Below are 17629 nucleotides of genomic sequence, written 5' to 3' on the forward strand. Positions count from 1 at the left end.
GCTTCTGTTGGAGCTGAGAATGGTACCCCAAAAACCTCCTCCAAAAGCTCATGGATAATTGGTTGTGTTTGGATTGATGTAGCTCAGTTGCTCCAATTGATACACGTTGCACCACAGGAAGCTTCCCACTTATTTCCCTTTTCTCTTGCTCCGGGGAAATGAACCTCAGGGTAAGGGAGGGGCCCTTCCATCAGACATGAAACGTTTTCATTTGTAGTTGCTCTACTTCTCATCGTGGGACTCAGCAATAAATACAGGTCACTTTTTGCATCTGGGGTTTGCAGGCTTGAAACATCACCTGAGCACGGCATTGCAAGCTGTTTTCTTTTGTGTTTGCTTGTTTCTTCCATTGTGAAGGGTATCAGAAGGCACAAACCAAGAAGCAGTAAGAACAGACATTCAAAATGATCCAGTGATTTTATTAAAATTACAGCAATTTCAATGAAATCAAGGCTAGCATGAAGGAAATGCAGGACGGAGCCTTTGGCTCCACAAAGAGTCTCAAACTCTCATATTAATGTTTTTTATTAGTCTGATTATATCGCAGTGTGTCCCTGATACTTTGTTTTCTCTGCAGAAAATAGCACATTTATCATAGAATTATGGAACCACGAGGTTGGAAAGGACCTCCAGGATCATCTAGTCCAGCCGTTCCCCCATTACCCTCGCTGCCACAAATCATCATGGGCTGTTTATTTATGTGTCTGTAAGCATGGGGCCAGTGCATGTTTGCTACATAAATTCAGATAACCCTCACCAAATAAAAGGGTTATGGTGGTTCAGTGGCAGGCTAAAAGCTTTACGTGGGCCTTTAGCAGAGACCCAAGCACCGTCATGGCTGTGCAGCCACCTCGAAGGGGAAGCAACATGTTATAGTCACAAAACATCAAACCATTGGGAATGGCCATGTTGGACCTCAGAAGGATTTGGGGGTTCTTGGGCCCTGTGTTTAATAACGGAGTTTCTCAGGAAGCATTAATGACTGATGCTCACAAGGGGTGTGGAACGCAGTAGAGCTGGTTTGGGGTAAGAGCGTTGTTTATGGCATTAGTAAATGTGAGCTGGAGTTGGGAATGGGAGCTTGAGAGATGCTGCATCCACTGAGTGATGTGAATCCCACACCATGGAGAGCCCCAGCGCTGCCACCTGGTGCCACTCAACCAGGAGTGGTGCTGGGTGACGATTGTTCAGTTAAATGCGTGCCTGCATGCATGTGATTGGGACAGTTATTGGCGAGTGTCGTCATGGGAATAATAAATCTCACTTCTGTTGCAGTACCGCAGCTATTCGGTTAGGGCACGTGTTAACACAGAGCACTGACAGCTCTCGTTAAGGATGGGATAATTGATAGGAGGCAAATGGAAAAGAGAGACTCCTAGGAGCGGCGTAGGTCAGGTGGGAGCAGGGGAGGCTGCAGCACTGCTGGCTGCATTGCAATGCCTGTGTGCGTGACCTCTTACAGTAAACACACCATTAAGGCTCCTAATGCATCCTGACAGCCTTGCTTGTGAAAATTAAGAAGTGGAGATTAAATAATCATGCATGCAGGAATGGAAATGCAAAATTTATATTGGGATCAGCCGAGGAAGATTTATATTTTCATGTTGAGCTCATTTCAATGATGTTTAATTAGCCCTGAATGGCTGCTGAGGAAGTACCTTGCAGAATTGGTTCAATATAATAATCCTGGCTTTGGTATTTTTGAATCCAAGAAAAAAAAAAAGGTCTTACAGTTAATTAGAGTATTAATTCCCTGGCATTACCTGGCTGCGCATGCAGATCTTGTTTTATTTTCATCCTTGGAAAGATCCAGTGAGCTCTGTAAGGTTATTTGAATGCCTTTTATGCTATTCCTTTTTCTAAATTAAAACTGTCTCTAACACATGGTAATAGCTGTAGTTAGATCAGTCTGAGATAAGTACGTGTCAGATGAGGTTTGAGATAATTGATGCTGTAAATATCCCCAGAGTGGAAAGATAGACCGTGTTAATGGCTTGAACATTCAGTCTGTTTGCAGGAATCTGATCGGAGACTTAATAGAAACAGGCCGAGATGATACAAAGCCGAGTTTATGGCTTACAGCGTCTTTCACATTTACTGTTGCTATCTGGGAATGCTCCCCCTCTGCCAGCTGTTTGTGTCTGGAAACTTCCCTGATGTGTGGGCTGCTTTGTAAGCTCCTCTAGAAGGTGAGGGTGAGGTTTTGCTGTTGCTCTGGAGAAGCCCTGAATGGGGTTGCTGCATTACAAACAGAGACGAGCTCCTTTGCTTTGTTTTCTTTATCTAAGAAGCAAAAGATGCACTGGAAGGCTCATAGCTGGGAGTCAGCTTGTGCAGGGTGAGCTGCAGAAGGAGAGTAGGCAGTGCATAGGGAGGTGCTTCTCAGCTGGCTCAAGCCTTTCTCCAGTGCTGGCTTCTCCCCACACATATGCACTGATACCATAAAGCATGGCAGAGGTTCAATGTCTTTGGGATCTCAATCCCCACTCGAAAATTTGCTGAGAGCTGCAAGAAAGCTGGGAAGGTGTTGGGTAATGGGGATGTGGCAGATGGGCAGTCAAGGAAACAAACCTCAGCCCCTCTGTGGGCTTCAGCTGCATTTCCATGCTGTAATGATTTGTTGCTATTAATGTTTGCTGATGATGCAAAATAAATGGCATCATCAGGATGGAGAGAAGGAAGATGTGGACTGGGTGATCTCCTGAATCTCTTCCAAGGTGAGTGGGATTTTAGCAAGTGTTCCCATTGCAAAGTGGCCTTCAAGTCAATAGAAAGACTCCGCTTGCCTAGAATGGGGTTGCAGGAAGGAGGATTAAAGAGGATTCCTTTCCCTCTTTCCCTTTGCTATACATTTGCTGAGGATATCTTCCTGCATCTTACCTTTTTTCTTCATCCACTCCCCACTATATTTACTCCAGTCTCAGTTTTCTTTTTTATTTCTCTTCTTCTAAGAGGTGTGTTTTGAATGTGCTCGTATGCATTTTATGGATAAGAAATAGTGTCGTCTTTAAGAGCAGAGATTGCAGGAATGTATGCAGAGCACTGGTGAGATTCTGTACTGACATTCTGGATGATAAAGAGTTTCATGGTGGAAAATACAGAAGAGAAATACACAGCGGGGAAAAGAATAGAGTGCTTTCTGCTATATAGCTGTGAGCCATCAGGTATTTATATTTGTCAGCATAGCAAAATGTTTCCATGCTCTTGGACTTGGACTCATCTCTTGGACTGAAGCGTCCATCTCCCATATGTGTGTGGCTGCACCTCAGTACAGAAAGGAAAGAGAAATTTCTGGCAAGTGAGAGCCCTGTAGCAGTCGTACCTTAGGGCTGCTTTCATGACTCCTGTTATCTGCCCGTCCTTGCAGAGTGGCTTTCACTCTTGTTTCTTACATGCTTTATATGTGGATACAGCCATCAGCATCCTTGGGCTTCCTTCTGTTTACAGCTATTGCTGCTTGCTGTATATCTTACCAGGAGCCAAAAGAGCTCTTTTGTCCCTGCTGTTTTCCCACCAAGAGATGCTTACATCCTATAATGAAATTACAGTTCACTCTTGGTTTTGATAAATGCATTTGTCTCTTTGTATCTTTTCCTGCAAGTAAAGTCATAAGTACTTTCTCCAGCACATAGGTACTATTCTGTTGCTTTTCTGTACGCCCTTTTATTTCTGAATGTTCCCATAGCAGTGGCTGACACCCCATTAGGATCCTGTACTCAGGTCACCAGTTCTATGTACAGAAGAAAATTGTGTTACTCCATCTTACTGCCAGCAGTGAGCCTGGCCGTGTTGCAGCACCGTGCTGAGCGTGTGCCTTCAGCAGGTAGGATTCCTCTCTCAGGCCATGCCAGGGTGTGTTGTTTGCACTGTTGGGGTCTGTTGATCTGTGTGATGCCCCATTCCTACAGGCATTCAAGGCCAGGCTGGATGTGGCTCTGGGCAGCCTGGGCTGCTGGTTGGTGACCCTGCACACAGCAGGGGGTTGGAGTTGGGTGAGCACTGTGGGCCTTTTCAACCCAGGCCATTCCAGGATTCTATGATAAGCTCATCAGGGATCTGCCGAGGTCACAGTTCTGGGCTTGTTGGAGCTCACAGGGAGGCTTGGCCGCATTAGGGACTCTGCCCTTGTAAATGATGCGAGCTTTCTGTGGTTCTCTGCGTGCTGCACGTGTAGGACAGCACTGCATATGCATCACAAATCTCTTACAAAGGGCTGCAAGAAACTTGGCTCCCCTGTTTCTGGCCACCAGCCAGCTTGTTTGGAGCTGTGCTCCGTGCTGATGGATGGCCGACCAGATAGTCTGTTACCCTTCCTGCAGGTACGCAGAAATACACATTTGTTGGATTTTTATCCATTTTCTGAATCAAGTGCAACTGCTTTATATCATACCGTACCACAAACAGCTAAAACCTGCCTACGTATCGATTGCTTATGTTAGGCCCAAGCAGGCTAAAGTGAGGAAAACTGTGGGAAGAACTTTGTATTTTTCAGTGTAAGAATGAAGTTAGGCAGGCTGGATGCGTGCATCACTGCTGCCTCCTCTGTGGGTGTCTTGATGAGGCAGTTTGAATCCATCTACCAGATGCGTGGTTTATTTATTATTATCTTGACTTCCAAACATCGCTTGCTTTGAGCATTTGAAGACAAAGGCAGCTAATTAACAAATGAAATCAGCAAGCTGTGTAGTCCCAGCAGCTGGAAAAACATGATAGAGCAAATGCATTCCGTGGTCCCACTCTCACAGTGCCCACATGAAACACCCTGGAGTTCAGCTGAGGGCTGCAGCACGCAGTCCATGGTCCCTACCCACAGCCAGGATGATTCTCCAGTGCTTTGCCATTCAGCATACAGGGGATATTCCTGCTATCTGCCACTCTTCTGTACACCTCCTACACCAACACCCCCAACCACAGCGCTGCAATTCCCAACCTGTTTAGAATGACCCGTTTTGAACAGTGGAGGCTGGGATTGCTTAAGAGCATGGGGATGTACGGAGGGAAATCTATCAATGCAGTGTTGAACATGCTTGTGCCATCTGGGCTTCAGAAAGTGTTTGGTTCAATTCAAAGACTAAAGACTGAAAAATTGAACCTAATGATGGCATAAACCTCCGTGGGAAACATACTTCTGTAATTATTTTCGTTTTAATTAGTAGACTTCGACTATATAGCAACACCCATGACTTCAGTTTAATCTGGAGACTGATTATTCTGTTAACTCTTCATAATTTGATCAGCCTGGAAAAGAAACCAGAAATGCATCTTGTCGAGCTCCTCGGTGCTAAGCCTGTCTCATTTGCAGTGAGATCTCCCTGTCTCTTCAGTGACTGCCACTCTTTCCCAGGTTAATGGTGTGCAATACCTGAAGTCAATGGCTTCTTCCCAGGGCTGAAGCCTTGGCTGTTCACTTGCTGCTGTGGAAGATCAGTCACCCATGGGTACTTACACCTGTGCACTGAGCTTTAAATGCCCTTCTGTTTTTCTTTCTTTCTTTCTTTCTTTCTTTCTTTCTTTCTTTCTTTCTTTCTTTCTTTCTTTCTTTCTTTCTTTCTTTCTTTCTTTCTTTCTTTCTTTCTTTCTTTCTTTCTTTCTTTCTTTCTTTCTTTCTTTCTTTCTTTCTTCCTTTCTTCCTTCCTTCCTTCCTTCCTTCCTTCCTTCCTTCCTTCCTTCCTTCCTTCCTTCCTTCCTTCCTTCCTTCCTTCCTTCCTTCCTTCCTTCCTTCCTTCCTTCCTTCCTTCCTTCCTTCCTTCCTTCCTTCCTTCCTTCCTTCCTTCCTTCCTTCCTTCCTTCCTTCCTTCCTTCCTTCCTTCCTTCCTTCCTTCCTTCCTTCCTTCCTCCCTTCCTCCCTTCCTCCCTTCCTCCCTTCCTCCCTTCCTCCCTTCCTCCCTTCCTCCCTTCCTCCCTTCCTCCCTTCCTCCCTTCCTCCCTTCCTCCCTTCCTCCCTTCCTCCCTTCCTCCCTTCCTCCCTTCCTCCCTTCCTCCCTTCCTTCCTTCCTCCCTCCCTCCCTCCCTCCCTTCCTCCCTTCCTCCCTTCCTCCCTTCCTCCCTCCCTTCCTCCCTCCCTCCCTCCCTTCCTCCCTTCCTCCCTTCCTCCCTTCCTCCCTTCCTCCCTCCCTCCCTCCCTCCCTCCCTCCCTCCCTTCCTCCCTTCCTCCCTTCCTCCCTTCTTTCCTTCTTCTTTCTTTTCTTTAAGTATTTGTAACAATCCAATTAAACAGCAAAACTGGAGCTCCAGCCAGGTCTGATAAGTGGACATCATTGCCACGTTGATCAGGTGGCTTTAAGATAGCCCAGAAGTTGTCACTTTGGCACTGGCCTGTCTCCGCTATAATAGCTCTGCAGAATACCTTGGCAGCATTATGAGAAATGTATTCTGTATTATGTTTGCAGCTCTCACACTGTCTGAGCAAAATACGGTCTTATATAACAAGGCAGTAAAACATTTGTCTAACCCTGCACAGCAGCAGAGCAAGCGGTTGTTTGGTGAAATCTGACAACAATTGCAAGCATTATTTTGTCTCCTATTAGTGCTTCTTCTTTTCCTGTGGTGCAGCTGTTGAGATCTTCCCAACTGCTGATGGAAACATCAGCCGTGTTCTGCAGTGCCATTTTTGTATTAATTAACCATTATGAAATGCTTTGGCAGAAGGCTCGCTGCATTTCTATTCCCAACCTAGATTTCTTTGAGGTTTCTTTGTACTCTTATCAAAATCCATCCCACATCATACTACAGGGCTATGTGGACAGAGGGCACATGCTTCTCTCTGTTGCAGAGGAGAGCTTGTTGTTGTTGGGGGTTGGAGCACACCCAGCAGAGACCCATTGCCAGAGGGCAGGCAGCACAAGAAGAAGGGATGGCATCACCTTGTGGTATCACCAGATAATGTAGGCCAAGGATCTCTGGTCCAACACCCTGTTCTAACCACAGCCATCTCCAGGGCATGTCAGGCTTTGACCACCAACAAGGACAGGTATCCCACAGTCTCTCTGGGACCCTACCCAGGCACTTGACTGATCTCATGAGGAATTTCTCACTTTCAGCCAGGAATAATTTCTCTGGGTGCTGCACATTCCTGTTGGTTCATGATTTTTTTGCTCTGTACTTCTAGGAAGAGTTGACCTTTATCTTCCCTACAGTAGACTGTAATCAGTCAAAGAAAGACCAACTGGGTCACTCTTCCACACTTTCTCCACCAGAATGGCCAAATGCAGCCCCCTCAGTCTACACCTGTATGTCCTCTGTTTCAGACCTCTGGTTCTTGGTGCCCTTTGTGCTCACTCTAGTGCATCCATGCCTTCCTCTTTCAGGCACGGAGATGGATCAGCTCTAGCATGGAGCTCGGGATGTCTCAGAGGTGTGGATGGAGGGGAGATTGCTGCCCTGGGTTTGCTGCACTCTTGCTGCAGTAGCCTGGGGTGTGACCAGCCTTCATGGATATAGGGTTGAGCATTCAGCTTTCCCACCAGGAATTCATGTAAGCTGTTCCATGTTCAATCAGCCTCATGCTGCCATGCATTGGGCATTATGCCCATAGGCTTCATGTTTATTGTTGGAACCGGGTGATCTTTAAGGTCTCTTCCAACCTCAGCACTTCTATTGTTCAGTCTCTATCCCCATGTTTAGGCTTTAAGCCATGCAGTGTGTGTAGGCCTGAGCAACGTTCTCAAAATGACTTTTTAGGCAGGATCATGGCACAGGGCTTGGATCTCTGCAGGTGTATGGGCCTAGAAACTGAAGCAGTCTGATTTTCTTCCTTTTATTTCCTGCTGTAGAGTAGGAGATGGTGTTTCCGCAATCCCATCCCTTTGCAAATGCTGTTGTGGTTTAAAATAACCTTTAAAACAAAAATGAGATCTCATTAGAAAATGCCATCCTAATCTGGAACAACGGTTTCATAATTTGATTCCGTGATATTCACTAAAGTGTTTTGTAGGGTAGGGAGAAGATAACATTTACTTACAATCCATACACCATCGCAAGATGTTATTGCTTGAGTTATTCCAAACTTCGGAACATGTTTTGTTTATGACTAAGAGATTCAAGCTTTTCTCTTGTTACACAAATGCATGTATAAGCTTCTGCAGAATAAGTGCAGTCTGTTTTTCAGTATGGACTATGGAAATAAGGTAAGCTATTCAAATGGGGCAAAATGAGAGTGATGCTTCTACCAAAGCACCCAACCTGCTGCTGAAGGGGGATGGAGGTGTGGGTGCCTTTGGACACGGCACCGTTCCCTTTGGCACTAGTGGTTGGGATGAGGCTTGATCTTGGAGTTCTGTGTGTTGCTGAATCATGGCCTCGGCTGCGGTGCATTCTATTTGGATAGGCACTCACATGTAATAAGTCTTTGCAATGGTAGGGTTGTGTTTCTGGGTAAATAATTAAGCACTACCTGATGTGTTATTTATATTTTATTTTAAAGGAGAATAAAAAAGAAAGTGCTGTTAACATTCTACAGTTATTCCAGGCAAGGTTGAGATGCACGTGGAAATGTGCCATAGTTGTGTGCACACAAACAGGATCAGTGTGGGTATAATGGGGGTAATTGCTCCGACACCCTGTGGTGTATGGGCTGTAACCACTGGGCAGCGACCCATGCTGGCTGCCAGCTCATGGGGCAGCAAAGCTCTTCCCTAAAGCCCAGTGCAGAACTGCTGACCACAATGCTTGGAGGTTGAATGTTTTTAGCAAGGAATGAGGAACAGCCATTATAATAACAGCCATTCCTGTCTTTACTTGCCGTGAACTATAGCAAACCTCCACAAACAGGGGTCTACTTGTTCTTGGCAGAATAAAGCCCCAGTGTCATTCATTAAGTGTACCTACATTCAATTGGCCATCCCTATTTCTTCTGAATTTAAAATGAACAAATTCTGTTCCGGGGAATTAATTTTCTCTGCAATGATGTGGTGGGAGTAATTATATGATATCTGTGTTTTAATCAAGAGAAGTGTGTTGTGAATTTACCTGCTTGAAGTTCAATGCGTAGAACCAAAATAAGGAAATATGCATTAAATTGCTGTACTAAATTGCTGCTTTAAAAGAAAATGGATGCATGAACACGATCAGCGTTCTACTGGATCCTGCCATTAGGATGCAAATGAATCTGACTATTTATTACCGAAGCTTGATAAACTATTTTGTCTAAGAAATGTTTAAATTGAAATCATACATATGAAATCAGTAGTGAAGATGAAAACCGAGCAAAACCTAAGTATGAGTGAAATCAGAAATGAAGGATGCTACCATTGTATCATGTCTATTGTACGGGCTGAAGCCTGACTTGACCTTGGTTCTGTGTTCTGCCTTTCCAGATCTGGATGACCCAATAGTGACGGTCCACCAGAGCATCGGCGAAGCGAAAGAGCAGTTTTACTATGAGAGAACTGTGTTCCTCAGGTGCGTGGCCAACTCCAACCCGCCCGTCCGGTACAGCTGGAGACGTGGCCAGGAGGTGCTGCTGCAGGGCTCCGATAAGGGAGTAGAGATCTACGAGCCCTTCTTTACACAGGTAGGAGCCACAGGGCGGTGCTTTGTCCCTCCTTGCACAGAGGCTTTGCAGCTGAATGTGCAGCACTTCTGTCTGCCCATCCCTGCTGGCATCTGCGCCCTGATTTGTTTCACTGCTTGCTCATGGAAAAGATGTCTTTGAATTGTTGATAAGGAAATGAGGAGGCAGGAGGCTGCAATAAGACGCACGGTGAGTGCGATCTGCAGGAGTCCCTAAGTCATTTTGCTTCGGCTTGCAAGCCCCGTCCTCTGACTTGACTGCTATTTCCTAATCTTGCATAATTCTGTACAGAAGATGCAGTCTCAGAAGCACGTCCAGTAGGCTAAACCCAGTTTGGGGATTTTAAAATTATTTTATTATTATTATTCTACCTTTCGATGCTTCGAATACAAGTTATTTTGTTCCAGACTTGCACACTCGAAGGATGATGTGGCAAAAATGGAAGGCAGTGCTTTTTGTACATCTTGCTACCGTTGCTCAGAGCCACAAGAGCAGACAGGGCCAACAAAAGGGTCTGTCAAGTTAGATCAGATTAATTTATTGTTAGCACACTTACACAGTCTCCAAATAAAAAGGTGGCACGTCCCGGTGTCTGGGGAGAATTGTGTGCAACGGTGCTTGCAAAAAAAAACCCCAAAAAGCAATGTTGTTTTGTTAAGTCTCAAGCAACAATGAGTAAAGACAAGTGAAAACTGCCTGGTAATTTGGTCTTCAGAACAGAAAGCAAGCTGCAAATTTCATAAATAATTTTCAGCTAATGATTTGAGAGCACCTTCATTTTTTCTTCCTATTATGCTTGACAGCTTTATATCGCTACCATGGCTTGGTATTCTACTGAGAAATGCGTAGCCTGGAACCTTGCAGAGATGAGAATTAGATTACACAGTCAAGTTATTGGTCTCCTAAAAGTGATGAAATTATTGTTAATGTAATGAGTACAGATTCAGTTTAGCAAACGTGTGGCTTGTTTCTTTGGACTCAAGTGTGTAAATGAGTCTACTTTTACGATTTAATTAGAAAGCGAGAGAGGCCCTTGAGGGGGTCCTTTTTGCCTTACAGTATCTCAGTATGGAAATGCCGGTGAATACCTTCCCTATCATCTTGTAAGAATGGATCTAATAAAACGTGTCACATGAAATTAGGTTCAATATTAAAAAAAAACAAAAGAAAAAGAAACAAAAGATTGTTAGGTTAGTGGAGGCGCTCTCCTTACGACTTCTGTCTATGCTTGGGTTAGGGTAGGGCTAGGGTAAGGTTAGGGTAGGGCTAGGTTTAGGTTAATGTTAGGGTTAGGGTAGGGTTAGGGTAGGATTAGGGTTAGGTTTAGGTTAGTGTTAGGGTTAGGGTAGGGTTAGTGTTAGGGTTAGGGTAGGGTTAGGGTTAGGGTAATGAATAAATCATCTCTTTGTATCAATAGTCCAACGCTTATCCATAACGATTTTAGATTTATTGGAGGTCTGGTTGAATTAGTGTATCTTGCCTGGGTGCCTACAAGATCTGATATATGTTTATAAAGGGAAAGGATGTAATTAAAGGTTTAAGAGTCATAAATGTCCACTACACGTCTCAGCGTGATTGGTTCTGCATGTGATAAGGTAACAACCAGTAAGGGCTGGTGGGAAGAGAGGTGTTTAAGTTCTTTACTGTGAGAGCGGTGAGGTGCTGGAACAGCTGCCCAGAGAGGCTGTGGATGCCCCGTCCATCCCTGCAGGTGTTCAAGGCCAGGTTGGATGGGGCCCTGGGCAGCCTGGGCTGGTATTCAGTGTGGAGGTTGGTGGCCCTGCCTGTGGTGGGGGGTTGGAACTTATAGATCCTTGGGATCCTTTCCAACCTGGGCCATTCCATGATTCTGTGAGGTGGAGGGGATTTAACTGCAGAGCTCTGAGAGATGTGAACTGGAGGTGGTTTGTTTCATTGCTCTGAAGCTGGGTTATCAATCTGAAAATCCAAGGAGAGGTAGAGGAAAACAAAGGGTAACACAATTAAAATTTCTGAGATATTGTACCCAAAAAGGCCATTTTATTTCTAATAGATTCCATGCTGTAGGAAATCGTAGAAGACCCTTTGAAAATTGGGCAAATAAAAGGGAATTCTTGAACTTTTAAGCACAGAATTGTTGATGAATCAGGGAATGTCAACTACCTCTTGTAGCTGCCGTGGGGAGAAAAAAACAACCCAAATACAAAGTAAAAGCAAACACGTGTATCCTCATCAGTGGTTGAAATACCGAACTTTTCAAAATGGAAATCTTGATGCAGATTTGTTTCCAAAGAGTTTGCATCCTCCTCGTTGCACATTGTAATTGCACAGCCTCGGAACAAGATTGGATTTGCTGTATTTACAATAATTACACAATTAGACATAATTAGACTAATTATACAAACCAGTGGAGAAAATATATGTATTTTTACCAATCTCTGCAATCTAGGGACATGATCCAGAACACCATCGTGAGTTCAACCCACCAGTTCAACTTGGAGTCTGCAGCTACGGACTGAGCTGCTGCTCTTTGTCTCCAATCCAGAACTTAATAACTTGGGTAATGTTGTTCCCACTGCCCTGGATCAGGCCCTTCTCTAGTCCATGTAAACCTCTTTTCAAAGCAGGATCTTGATCCTCAGGATCAGCCATTCCAGGCTTGGATCGTGCGAACGCTGAATCAGCGTCAGCCTGATTTTAATCACATCATTTTTGTGGGACTGATTGTACATACAAAGCACTTCAGTTTCCATGTTCCAAACATGGACTGAGCTTGATTTAACAACAGTCTCTTTTCTTTTCTTGCTATCTGTATCTTCTCTTGTACCTTATTCTTGTGATTTCTTTACCTCTATTTCACAAACGGCAGCATTCTCCCCTAGATACACCCAGGCAGTTGTTGCTCATGATGTTATTAAAAACATTTAAGAGGTGTTTCCCAAGGCATCTGGAAATCAAAAGTTGTAGCAGCTTGAGCAAAACACCGGACAGTGGACATTCTTCAGTTTTCTTTTTGGTTTCTGTGTGAGCTGTGAGTCACTGTTGACCTCCCTGGGTGCTCTGCCATTCCCAAGCATGATGCTTCTTAGGATAAACAGAGACAAAGACTTGGAGCTGGGCAGCAGAAGGAGGAGATGGCAGTGGAAACCTTGAAGAAAACTGCAGTTTTCTCTTGATTGTGCCAGAAGGAACTCCTTCATTCACATCCCACTCAGGCTCCTGGATCGTCGCTTCCATCATTTAAACTGGCTACAAATAAAATCCATCAGGAGCTCATTTTCAAAGGAAAACCAGCAAGGTTTCTGTAGCTGAAGATTTTGTTCATCAGGCAGATTGTACCCTGCAATACGATAGCCAGCATAATACTGTGACTTCAAAGGCTGCCGATGCCATTTCCCCCTTGCCACTCTCTTTTGTCTTGATTTCAGTGTACACAAGGTAGGCTATGGTGTCAGGCTATGCCAGCCATTGTTTTTTTCTGCTATGTAAAAAGCTAAGTTCAGAACAATTCCAAAGTAACTTAGAACAAAAACAAGGTCTGAAATAATTAAGTCCTCCACAGGTTTTTCCTAATGCTCTTTCTTGCTCTCCCAGGGGGAAACGAAGATCCTGAAGCTGAAGAACCTCCGACCTCAGGACTACGCCAATTACAGCTGCATCGCCTCAGTGAGGAATGTCTGCAGCATCCCTGATAAGATGGTGTCCTTCCGACTCTCCAACAAAACAGGTGGGCCTCCAGCAGCTTGTTTGATGTCCATTTGGGGTCTGTTGGGCTGCACAGCATTCTTCTCCCACTTAACATACAGCATTTCACATTGGGAAAGGCCACTGTGATCACCAAGCCCGATGCCAACCCATCCCCACCATGCCCTCAGTGCCTTAAGGGTTGTTAGGTAGTGTATATATATATATATATATACTGATATATATGTATATTGATGCATTTGAGAGGTTCTCGTGGTGAATTTAAGGGCAATTACTTACTGTGAAACTATGGGATGTCTCATTTTACTGCACAGCAAACTGCCGAGCAAATGGCCAACCCAGCATTGGAGCTGCCGCTGGTGGTAGGGGAGTTATGGTCAGCTCCAGAGGTGTCCATCAAGATGTAGTAGAAGCATTTGTTTTATTCATTATTGATTTTGCCAGGGAAAAAAACAACAACAACAACATCAAACTGTGACACTTTGCTTTCTTTTACACTTTAAGTTTGTTTATGTTGTGGTAATGGGGAAACTTGAAGTAGCGTGATTATCCTTTTCTAAGCATAGGGGATCATGATCTAATTCTGCAACAAGAATGAATTATTTCCACCTCACTAATGTCATGTTTATTTTGGGAGAAAGCTGTCTTCTGCAGGAGGTTGTGTTGGTACGTTAACAGGAATAGCACTTCAGGAGTAGCTGCTGAGGTAAACAAGCTTGGAAATGTATAAAGATTCACACTGTCTCGTGAAGAACCCGGTGACAGCTGTCATCAAGGGCAAGATTAAGTAGGTATAGTAATTACTACAGTAACTCATTTAAGACAGTGACTGATGTGTTGATGACTCTGGGACAAAACTTTTCTCATTTAATGTGACATCTGATGGAGCTATTTGGTAGAATTTCACCTGGTGTAACTTCATGGAAATTACATAAATCATCAATGCAGATAAATCCACCTTGATGGAAACCAGAACCTGAACTGGATGTGTCTTAAAAGAGCAATCCCAGCCTGTGCACCTGCTTTTAATTTCAGGCTGAATGCCCATTACTGCGATGTCAGCCTATGGAAACAACAGAGAGGCAAACAGAAATGTCTGTGAGGTTTGCAGACATGCACGGTGTTTCTGGTATGTGAAGTGCCTACACGTTAATTTCAGTTTATCTGCTAATAATGTGTAACACTGGTGGCAATTTGGCTGCTCTGCATTTCTCAGGTCTATAAGCAGAACCGGTAGGAGAACTTTGGTTGAACTTTACTTGGCAGTTACTAAGAGATGACCAAGGAAAACAGACAAGCCCTACAGCAGCTGCGGGTTCCCCCCTTGATCCAGCTGTGATTTGTCTGGCTGGCTTCAGGCTGTTATCACCTGAGACAGCAGTGTGTGTTTTGCCAGGCTCCCTTTGATGGACTGTCTTGAGGGTGACGTTGGGAATGCTTTTCCTTGCCATAGACATGCACTCCAGCTTGGGCAGCTCAGGGCGATGTGCTGTCCCAGCAGCCATCTGGGTTTAAAGAGAGTGCTCACTCAGTGCTCGTGCTTAGCAATCGCAAGGAAACTTCCTGCCTACTTTGCAAATAATTAGTGAAGTAATTAAGCTGATGCCATGAGATGAACGTGTGTTCATCAGTATACTTTGGACAAGATGTAAGTTTGAAGCATTACACATAGGTATAATTAGGTACACTCACACCTCCTTCATTCAACCACAGTGTCTTCATTACAATGGTTCTGCACAAACATGTGAAGCCTTAGACCTACCACCATGTATGTCTGTAGGTACTTCAGGAGCTGGAGTGCATTTGGCATTGCTTTCTAGACATGCGTATTGCTTTGTTCCAGTGCAGACCAGTTTAAAATACAAAAGTAAAAATGATTTTGTAATGAGAGCAACTGAGATAATCTCAGAAGCATGTGACTGTGTATATGCTGAAGCCAAATGTGACAATTAGCACTAATACTGTACAGCAGCATGTATAGAGGCACTTGTCAAGCCTAGACCCACTTTGTACCTCAAGACAGCTATTACTCTGCAAATGTAGTACCTAAGTGAGAAATCTGAAGGGAAGCAGAAGCACTGTGAAATGTTTCACCTGCTGTTGGATTGCTCTTGAGTGGCAGGAGCAGAAATAGAAGTCAAGATGTGAAGAAGAACAGCAAAGGGACTAATTTTGCAACTCTCATTTGGTTTTAGTAGACAAAGTCCCTTTAAAATCAGCGCACAGAAGTTAATTTGGGTAAGTTAATGCAAGCGGGAGTTGTAATAAACCAAATGCAGCTGCTTTGCAAGAAAATCAAGGGGTTATTCTGACAAGGAGGAGGAACCCTGACAATTTTCTCAGTGTATGTGCTTGAATCCAGGCTGTTGGAAGAGGAGCAGCTGCGAGTGGGTGTCACGCTGAGTCACGACCTCCATACTTTCTGTCTACGCTGCCAGTTTTTGTTGTATCTCCACGAACACGCTGTACCCAGGAAGACAAGCTGGTTGCTCAGATTCTGGCTCCTGCTCTACCCTTTGGGTTTTTCTTGGGGGTGCTACTGGGCCATCTTTTTTCTGAGGCCCCAGAGAGTTCTTGCATGGTGCTCACATCACATGTTCTTGTCCCCCTTCAAGCTTTTCACCCTCTTAGAGCTCTTGGTGTATTTGTGCTCCTCAGCCTAGTTGGCATTTTCCCTCCAAACAACCCTCACAGCTGGAAGCAGCAGAAACACAAAAGGCTGCACTAGCAACAAATGCTTCTGGCAGGGGGGAAGCACACCATACGGATGTCCAACAAGTGGCCATTTACTTGTTTCATCCCTCAGAGATCAACATCTGAAGAAGTGCTGCTCAGTGCCTTTCCTAATGACAAAAACATTGGGAACAGGTGCATTTGGGGCCAAATTTGGGAGGGCAGGCAGCAGCATCATGAGGCAAATGCCATGTCCTGCCCCTGGGGAGAAATAGGCCCAACAGATGAGTACCTTGGGCCCAATTGGATAGAAAGCAGCTCTGCAGGAAGAGGGCTGGGAGCCTGGCAAGCAGGTTGAACACAAGCCAGCAATGGGCTTTGCCAAAAAGGCCCACAGCAGGCCGGGCTGTGAGTCGGGCCCACAGCCAGCAGGGCAGGAATGGGATCTGTCCCTTCTGTTCTGCTCTCCCGAGTCTGCGTCTGGACTGTCCTATCCATTTTAGGGCTCCTTAACACAAGAAAGACATGGAACAAGTGCAGTGGATGCCACACAAACAGTCTGGGACTTGATAATATCACATGCAGGAGGAAGCTGAAGGAGCTGGGTTTGTTCAGCTTAGGGAAGGTGCTAAAAATTTGCCTGTGTAAGGCCCACATGTCCTGGCTCAACAGCCATTGCTTGACGCAGACATTGGACCAGAGGCCTCCAGAGATCCCTCCCAATGGAAGTGATCTACGGTGCTTTGACTGGAACAAGCATGCTAAAAGGAAGAACAGTCCTGGGGAATTTGAATTCAGTGCTGTCACCTCTCCCCAGGACATGTCTGTGTGTGTAGGAACTGATGAGATCCATAGGATCTGCCCCCAGCCTTCGCGTGGGCCCTGCAGCGTCAGGAGGACATCTGAAGATGCCTGGCAGGAGTGAGTACAACCTCCTATAGAAATACAGGGCTTATATTATTCCAAGCTGTAATTATGCTCCGTATCAAGCATGAATTATTGACAGATGATATTAAAATCTGTCTCCAGCTTGCGTGTGACTCACTGTTTAATATTTAAAGCAGGGAAAGGTGACTTCAAATACAGCTAATGCCGAATCTCACATCTTGATGATCAGATGTATATAGTAAACATGAATGGATCCTTTAAAGGTGTTACTGTTTCCGAGTGCCAGAGACAAAGCATGATGCTTACCCATCAAACCAGACTTCTTCCATTTTGAAAGGTTTATTTCAAACATCATTAGGATTCCAAAAGAGTTGAAATAAGTAGGCAGCTTGCAGTATTTAAATTCTGGGCTTCCTTTTATATTTCCTCTAATATGACCGTGTAAAAGCAAATAAAGCAGTCTTCATCTACAAAGCATTTTCAGTGGCATTGATTCATTTGAAAATGCGTATTAGTTTGAATTAGCCAGTTAAGGCTGCTTAGTGCAGGTGATATCGTTAATGCATAATAATAAGGTTGATTTCTGGCAGCTGTTAGCACAGAAATAATCCCAAACAGTAACTTTTTACCAAGAAAGATGAGTAGAGTATTTCAATGTGTGATCTTCCATCTGTGTGACATAGCTCATTCATATCGAGCTCTGTCTGGGATGTCATGGGAATGGAATTGAGACAGGCTTGGTTCTAATCTCTCCTTTAGACAGCAGTCTGTACTGACAGACCTATTTTGTTTCTCTTCATTCAGACAACACATCTTTAAGAGAATTATCTGACCTCAAAAATTATTCCTCTGTGTCCCCTGGCATCCTAAAGA

The 17629-nt window shown here is 44.6% G+C and overlaps 2 protein-coding genes across 7 annotated transcripts in view; both read left to right on the forward strand.

The window, feature by feature from the left end:
- Positions 1 to 17629, forward strand: part of MDGA2 (MAM domain containing glycosylphosphatidylinositol anchor 2) — a 276490-nt gene that overhangs the window by 129345 nt on the left and 129516 nt on the right. For all 3 annotated transcript variants that reach the window (XR_011903636.1, XR_011903637.1, XM_072336911.1), the window contains exons 4-5: positions 9315 to 9511; positions 13085 to 13217. Coding sequence is in view for 1 of the 3 variants with exons in the window: in XM_072336911.1 (XP_072193012.1) it covers positions 9315 to 9511; positions 13085 to 13217 (330 nt within the window). In the remaining 2 variants the exon portion in view is untranslated. The remainder of the gene's footprint in view (positions 1 to 9314; positions 9512 to 13084; positions 13218 to 17629) is intronic.
- Positions 1 to 17629, forward strand: part of CDKN3 (cyclin dependent kinase inhibitor 3) — a 482527-nt gene that overhangs the window by 28924 nt on the left and 435974 nt on the right. The window lies entirely within an intron of this gene.

The sequence above is a fragment of the Excalfactoria chinensis genome, chromosome 5 (genome assembly GCF_039878825.1).
Source record: "Excalfactoria chinensis isolate bCotChi1 chromosome 5, bCotChi1.hap2, whole genome shotgun sequence".
Taxonomy (NCBI): Eukaryota; Metazoa; Chordata; class Aves; order Galliformes; family Phasianidae; genus Excalfactoria; species Excalfactoria chinensis.